The sequence below is a fragment of the Belonocnema kinseyi genome, chromosome 2 (genome assembly GCF_010883055.1).
Source record: "Belonocnema kinseyi isolate 2016_QV_RU_SX_M_011 chromosome 2, B_treatae_v1, whole genome shotgun sequence".
Classification (NCBI taxonomy): Eukaryota; Metazoa; Arthropoda; class Insecta; order Hymenoptera; family Cynipidae; genus Belonocnema; species Belonocnema kinseyi.
Window position 1 is genome coordinate 6,439,913 of NC_046658.1, and position 8,449 is coordinate 6,448,361.

The 8,449-nt window shown below is 32.1% G+C and overlaps 1 protein-coding gene across 6 annotated transcripts in view; it reads right to left on the reverse strand.

Annotated features, from left to right (window-relative positions):
- LOC117168207 (transmembrane protein 218-like) overlaps positions 1-8,449 on the reverse strand; it is a 90,541-nt gene that overhangs the window by 77,127 nt on the left and 4,965 nt on the right. Inside the window, exon 1 of one of the 6 annotated variants that reach the window (XM_033353683.1) lies at positions 2,826-2,940. The exons of 1 other annotated variant lie outside the window; for it this stretch is intronic. Coding sequence is in view for 2 of the 5 variants with exons in the window: in XM_033353678.1 (XP_033209569.1) it covers positions 2,554-2,649 (96 nt within the window). In the remaining 3 variants the exon portion in view is untranslated. Of the gene's footprint in view, positions 1-2,053; positions 2,147-2,553; positions 2,801-2,825; positions 2,941-8,449 lie in introns of those variants that run through there. 4 more of the 6 variants (XM_033353679.1, XM_033353680.1, XM_033353678.1 and 1 more) reach the window with 4 other exon arrangements.

Consider the following 8,449-nt stretch of genomic DNA (forward strand, 5'->3'; position numbering starts at 1 on the left):
CACATTGTATAAAATAGGCTTCTTCGATCTTTTAAGGCGAATCATACCCAAAACCCTATGTATACGATTATTTTGCGTTGATACGACCGTACATACAACTCCAGTGTTCATTACACAGCGGTTGCAACGGCACCAACAGTCTTGAATCCTGTACAACCAATAGACTCGAACTCTAGGTTAATTGCGGATGAAAACGCAAAAATTGTTTCCAAAAGGGTTAAATTGCGAACTTAGGGACTAAGCTCGGTCTAAGCAGAGGGATGTGACGAGCTTGTAGTCACCCCTACTCCAGGGTCCAAATAGTTGGGACCCTAAACTGACCTGTCCTTCCAACATTCCGGCAGTCATTAGACAGATCTAGCTCTATGCCAGTCGTGTACTTGTTTACGGATTCGTACCACTGTGGAAACTCAACAATAAAGTTGCGATATCTACGGATATCGCCATAAATGATAAATAAGGGTTTGTTTTATTAATTAGACCCGTCACAGTTAACTATGAAATTGAAAAAACCTACTTCTAAATTTTAATCCGAAAGCTTAACAAAGGACACTTGAGTGTCGGCTACTCTATTGATATAGCCTCTCTGCTTGTTATTTATGATCGAATTCTTATTTCAATTTCAGCCTCTCTGCTTGTTATTTATGATCGTATTTCTACTTCAATTTCGGAAAGGACATTTTAAAGCCTTTAGAACATTTAAAAGATAGGGAATATACAATTTTCGGTAAAACTATAGAATAGCGGCTTCTCCCGTATAACCTTTTGACGTAAAAAATATCAAAAACTTGTTATTATTTGATGAATTCTAAATGAAAAAGGTGGGGAAAGAGCATTTTTAAATCACATTATGATTTTCTTTACAAAAAAAAATGAAGCTGACATGCATCTTGCATACCTGACTTAAATCACTACACTTTGATCACAAAAATTAATCCTGATTGAACTTATATGCACTAAACTTCTGTAAAATACATTTTAGTCTAACAGTATTGGTTAATAGGCAACTAAAAAAAAACATTTTATTAACAAACAAAGAGCATAACCTCAAAGATATTAAAGACATGTAAAAAGTATTTCACAATAAAATGACAAGAACTAATTGCAGGGTCTAGGTTATGCAGTAAATTGTTTTTTCTGTGTCTATACTTTTGGACAATTCGTATGTTCACGCACATTTATCATAATGCGATCGAGTCTAAACGTACGAATCTGGAAAGGGGAAGGGAGAACAGGAAAACGGAAGAGCGTGTGGGTTGTATCCGGACGTATAGACACAATCCATGCCGCCTTTCCTTTTTGATCTTATGTTTACCGTTTCTAGTATCAACCTGGAAAGGAAAGAAACAGAGCTGAAAAAGGGAAGAGGGGTGGTTTATGCCCGGAAATATAGACACAATGCACATCCTTTCCCCTTTTCCAGCTTCCCCCTTTCTGCTTTAAGTATGATATAATAATGAAATTATGAATTACTGAGTGTGCAAAATTGGGCATTTGTTATAAATGGATTTTTGATTGGGTTAGCCTTAGGTACGTAACTAATATTGCTGCAAGTTTTCTTAAATGTTAAATTTTAAAAATCCTCGAAAATGCTCTTCCCCCAAGTTTTTAATTTAGAGCTCATCAAATAATAACAAGTTTTTGATATTTTTAACGTTAAATGGCCATACAGGAGAAGCCGCTATTCTATAGTTTTACCCAATTTTCTAGTTGAATTAAAAAATGTTGTCTTTTTTGACGTATCTCGTTCCATTTACGAGAAACGTCGTATTCATTTCAATTTTAAGCATTTAAAAAAAAGTTAAATATCTGAAATCATCGAAACCCGTATATTCCGAATTACTATGTTTTAGGCTGTTAACTATGAAATTAAAAAAAAATCTACTTCTAAATTTTAATCCGAAAGCTTAAAAAGGACCCTTGAGTGTCGGCTACTCTATTGATTTAGCCCCTCTGCTTGTTATTTATAATCGAATTTTTATTTCCATTTCGGAAAGGACATTTTATAGCCTTTAAAATATTTAAACGATCTACCCGGACCTTTAATATCTACCTGAGTGCCTGCGGAGAATTTCTCAGAGCTTCTCAGAGCCTTGAGTCTTTAGCATATACTTGAGATTTCTATCAGTAGGGTGCGCACTCAAATCTAAAAAATCAAAATTCAACCATTACTAAATCCTCCTGAAAACACAGTTCTTGAAGCACCAATAAAAACAAACCTTCAGATCAATCAGCAATGAAGATAAAATCATTCAATATAAATTAAACAATAGTTAATGTGCAACAAAATTTAGTAAATAATTAAGACAAGCTTAGTTTGAGAATCACCCAAATGTTCACGTTTTTTGAACAATATATACTGTAAAAAAAATTGGTGTAATTGTACCAAAACCTGTAAAATAACTGCGTTCAAAATAGTGAACTTCCAACTGCAAAAAGTAAAAACACCACATTAAATTTACAGTTGGAAGTTCGTTATTTTGAACGCAGTTATTTTACAGGTTTTGGTACAATTACAAAACGCAATGGATATTTACAGAAAATTTTGTTTACATTGTGCCTGTGAACAATTGAGCGAAGCTGAAGGCAGTGTATGAAATGTAACATTAAACAATTTTCTTCATTGCTCTTAATGAAAATCCAACACATCGAATATATTTTGCATGAAATACTTCCCACTTGCTGGAATTTTCCATAGGAGTAGATAAACGCTATGGAAAATCACTTAGCTAATTAGTTTTTCAATTAGAACTCTAATAGAAGAGTGGCTATAATATCACGCCTAGTACACGGCAAATATTTTAAAATAGTTTGACAGAACTAACCTATTTATAACTTGCTTGCACTTGACCAGGGCAAAACATATGTTTTTGCCATGGAGAATAGACATAAGGAGACCAAACTAGTGGAACTGAAAATGAACACTTTTCTGTTGCTAGAAGTGCGCACACACGCATGTGCAAAATCACTCACGTGTAGTTCAAAACTTGCCAAGCGTGGCGTGTCAACCGCACTTAAAAAATATGCCCCCCGATGTAAACGCGAGTCAAATATAAGTAAATAATGATTGAACAATTAATAGTTTATGAATAAAGATAAGGATTTTAAAATTAAAAATCGCTGTATAAAAGCGAAAGTTTCCAATAAGTGTGGTTTTAAATGTAGTGTACAAGATTTTCAGAGTGGTGTAAGTTGTATGTTTGAGTTTGTTACGAGCGCGTCGAATATCTCTCACACGCATAGTGTTGGCAAAAGTAATTTCATATTTCATAAACATAATACCTACCTCTTCCATGGCGAATAATTTTTTATTCCAGAAACATTTCACAAAATCCTGTCTGATTATTGATTATTTAATTGTTCAAGCGACCTGTCAAAACAAAACAATGGAGATGGCCATATTTTTTAAGTGCGGTTGGCACGCCACGCTCGGAAAGTTTTGAACTACACGTAAGTGTGATTTTATCAAAGATATGGGTCCTAGACAAAGATATTATAAACGTAGATGCGGTACGGGGCGTCGGAGTGGGGAATTATATATATAGGACATCACATTTTTTGCCCTATCGAGGTGCTGCCCTCATCGTACTACGAGGTCAAATTCTTGTTTTCTCATTCTTCCTAAAATATGACGGTAAAGCAGTAGAACAATTTTTTGAGGTTAGAAAAGTTTGACATGTAATAATATTAAAGAACTATATATAGACAATATATAGAATGAAAATTATAATTAATAATTTTAGAATTAGTGGAAAATATATGAAACCCTAATATAAATTACTCATCGACTTATATTTGTGGTATTTATTAAAACAACCAAGTTTTACCAAATTATAAATGTAAAAATGTTTTAATTGGCAATTTACTTTCAATGCAAATGGTTCTTGTCCAAGCTAAGTTTACCATCAATGCGCTTCGAAGGTGTGCCGAGAGTTGCTTACAGCGATCCAAGTGGCTCTTGGCGAACTATATCGATGGGTCCTTTCTACGGAGAGCGGTGGGTAGAGGGAAAGTGACTTTTTCGCCGGACGCGCTGTCTATATTTATGGCGGGAAACTAAGCCCGCACCGCATTTACGTTTATAATATCTTTGTCCTAGATACGGCATGGGTCAGTGGTGGGGACGGCCGATATATATATCATATATATTTAACTACATTTTAGACTATCGAGGTGCTGCCCCTCTTCAACTTTTCACCGTTTCTATGGCAACCGCGTCCTCCTAGTACGTCATCGGGCGAGGTGGGGCCAGGGCGCATACCGAAAGTTGTTGAATTCCAAACCGAAAATTATATTTGTAGCTTACAGATCTGAAAATCTGATGAAAAGTAAGGAAATTTGATAGGTTTTAAAAACAGTGAACTTTGAAGCATAGTTTTTTATTGAAAAAGTGATAAGAAAAATCTGAAAAAATTCATGGTGGTACATTAAACATTTCTGACCAGATTGCCGTCGAAAAATTTGCAAAATATAAATAATTGTTCGTTTTTTGTGAATAAGTATGCGACCACGCTATCTTCAGTCCTAATGAAGATAATGAAGTGATTTAAATTGGAGGTAGTCAGTTGAACTACCTGTAATAATTTACAATTTGAAGAAAGTATGTGGTTCTTGTTGTCTTCGTACAAATTGCGATATTTGAATTCAGTTTTTTATATAGGAAAGCAAGTGTGAGCGCCCAGCGTGGTGCCGTTTTTTCAGGGGATCGTCCTCGGTTTTCCTCATCACAGGGAAAGGGTTTGAAGGCCAGAGTGAGGCTCGGAGGCACACGTTGGGTAGGTCGGACTGAGGAAAACCGAGGACGATCCCCTGAAAAAACGCCACCACGCTGGGCTCTCGCACTTGCTTTCCTATATAAAAAACTGACTTCAAATATCGCAATTTGTACGAAGTTCAACTAACTACCTCCAATTTAAATCACTTCCTTATCTTCATTAGGACTGAAGATAGCACGTGCAACTTTTGCACCTGTAGAATGATACCTCTTTCATTAACCTACCATTTTTTCTTCACATACTTACTCAACCTCAAAGCCAGAGGACTCGAATTTTCTCGCCGATGGTAGGACTCATAGTTCTAAGATTTTTGGTTTGAAACTTTTCAGAAGTCGACAATGTCAAAATATAAAAGGAAGCATTTAAACTTCAGCATAACTATTTTGCAAGGAAATACTTTACTATCCCACAATTTTATTTCAAATTAGAAGTATGTTAGCAATTAAATAATTATTCCATTCAAAATTATTTTTTCGAAATTTGAAAATTGGATTATAACTTCAAAGTTTTTGAAATTAAAAGGTTTTAAATGAGAGAAATTTGAAATGAAAACAATTAAAATTACAGTGTAATTATTTTCTGCTAGAAGCGTAAGAATAAAATAATAATTATTAAAAGAAACTAGTTTATAAATTTAAAATTCAAAATTTCAGTATTTGTAAAATTTCGAATATTCCTCGAGCATAACCTGTCAATTCAGATTATTTAATTTTAAACGTTTTAAATTAAATCACTTATGATTCGGTAATACATTTTTTTCAGCTTTCGGATATAAATAATTTAAAGCTGCAATAAGCAGATTATTCGATGTCAAACCTCGTGAAAAATTGGAATTAATGTAAAGCCTTTGAAATCGAAAACTTTTTATAAGGAGACGAATTTGAAATTGAAAGGTTTTAATATATTTTCAATTTAAAACATTCAAATTGAGTAATTTTATAAACAGAAATTTCAAGAATTGTATTATTTGAAATTTTCTCATAGAGTTGATAAATTAAAAATACAAGCATTCATATTTTTGAAATTTTGAATATGCCTCAAGTATGATATAATAAATTTAAATGATTTAATTTTGAAAGTTTTGAATTGAAAATTGACATGCAGAATTCTAAATGTTTGTATGTGGGTACTATCAGATTTTGGTGGCCATAAATTTAAGCCTAATCAAGTTAGAAGGCTTACAGTTGTCAATTTTACGATATTAAACCCTTATATTCAAAACCAAATTAAATTTCAATGTTAAAATTTTTAATTGTTTAGGATTTGATTCTTAAATTCACAATTTGTTCAATGCTTTACATTTTTAATTTTACACTTTCAAACCTTTTTGTTTAATTTGAGTCATCGAGTAAAAAATATTACACTTTAGTAGACACGACTTTTTTTACGTAAAAAAATTAATTTAGGAAATATCCCACGCGCCAAGGTGAACAATCCGTCGAGAGGGAAAAATGGGTTAAGCCAAATCTGCTGTTTGCGTGAAGAAACTCACTATCTTCGTTCTGACCCTTACGTCAAACTTTAGAGAGTAACTTTTTTCTGTAAGACGGCAGAAATAATCACGGCTTATCACATTCAAAAAAATTATATGATAACAAAATTTCGTCAATTATTAATTACATGAAAACATTTTTTTTTTGTTTACAAGATTTAAGAAGTAAGAAAACAATCTTGATTGGAATATATTGATTTTTGAAGAACAAGAAGCTTTAAGCATTATAACTCTAGGCGTAAATAATTCATAAAATCATTTTTAATTTAATCAACTCAATATTAAAATGAAAGTTTTACTATTGTCAGAAATATATATTCACTTTAACTTCAAGTACCTAGATGACAGTTTTGACTTGTCATGTTCATTGTAATTTTTACATTATGTCTAATTGTCTACTGTGTTATGAATCGCAGTTAGAAGAAAGTTGTGAATAATATAATAGAGCGGAATTAAACTTCGGTTTTCAATCAAGATCTTTGAAAAGGAGTATACAATTTTTGAAAAAATAAGTCTGACAAAAAAGTGCCAGATCATGTATTTTTTGGTTCGATTCATAATTTTATTCAAATATGAAATTCCTTCCTAATTTTTTTTTAATTGTGCAAGAAATAAACATTGTTAATGTCTTTTTCAAATAAAAAAGTGGGGTTTTTTGCATGATTGTTGTTATTTTTCTTTAAAAAACCTTTTTTGTTCATGAGGTAATTAATTTATAGTGCATAAGCCTTTAAAATTTTAGACAAGAAACTGAAAGTTAATCAAATATTTAAATTATTATAAAATAAATTTATTTACGAACAAATTTAAAAAAGCAAGTTTTTTATTAAAGGAAAGAATTTTAAATAATTATTTTAGCAAAATCAAAATTTTTTAATGGAATTAAGTATGCAAACAGTTAAACAAGTAAATGCAAACAAAAGCTTAATCGACCAGCTGGAAAGTATAGTTTTCTATACATGACCGGTGGAGAACATTTTAAAGTTTCAACTTATTTTTCTCAATAAATACAAAATAAAGGAAATAATTAAAGGAAACTAATTTACAAAACTAAGGAAACTTATATATTTATTTAAAATAAAATAAAAACAGCATCAAATTCTTTAAAAAAATATAGACTATTGAAGTACATAATAGTTCTGTGAATCTATAGCATTGGTTTATATTATTTTTCATGGTTGCGGTTTAAAAATGTAATTAGCTCATATATAAAAACAACAAAAAGACGAAAATTATGGCAATTTTTATGTCAAGTTTTAGGATTAAATGATAATAAAAAAAATTAAGCAAACTTACATTTTTTCTTAAAGTTAGATTTCTGGAGCAGGGAAAATGACATTTTGTAAGATTGAGTTACTTCTTATTTCAATTCGAAAAAATGGTTCATATTTATAACATGGCCTTAGCTTAACTGTAGAAGCCATAATTTCCTTTCACAAGACCTTTTCTACTCAATTAGTATTATTTATCTATTCACTTATAAAGTAAAATTAGATTATTACCATTTTGGATTTCAAATGCACTATAATTTGGCGCGACCGATAATATATGTCACAACCCGGGTATCGCGTCCTCTATATATGTCGCGATATTACCGGCCGGACTCGAAAGGTAAACGTGGATCCGTTTAAAAAATTTAAGACCTATGAAGATAGGTGAGTAAAAAAAATAACAGGTTTAAACAAAAAAAAATCACAAGCGTCCACTTTTATCATTTATTTAGATGAAGGTTATTTTATACAATTAATGTAATGAATGTCGAGTTAAAAATATGAAAAGCTACTCGCGGAAGAGAAAAGGGAAAAAACGACTTCTCTAATCAAAAGCTAGTCTAATTCTACCCTTCATATCAAGAATCGGTCTCCTCTTTTTTTGAGCCTCCGAGGGTTCAGAGCAAGGGTTTCTAGTGAAGATTATTTTTTAAGCCAATCAAATTTCTGGGTCCTTCTTTTAAGGAGGGTCTCCAATTTTAAGAAACCCAATCAAAATTAGAATGAAAATGAGACCTCCTTCTTAAGTTTTCCCATGCATCTCATAATCCCATTGCTCTTATCTACCCTCGAGTCATGTCTATCCGCATCTACTTGAGATTTTTGAAGCGCCTTGACTCTTGACACTTAGGGTTACTGCAACGATTTAGTTGACCATAACTGTCTGACCAAGGAAAGAAGGGAATGAAAAT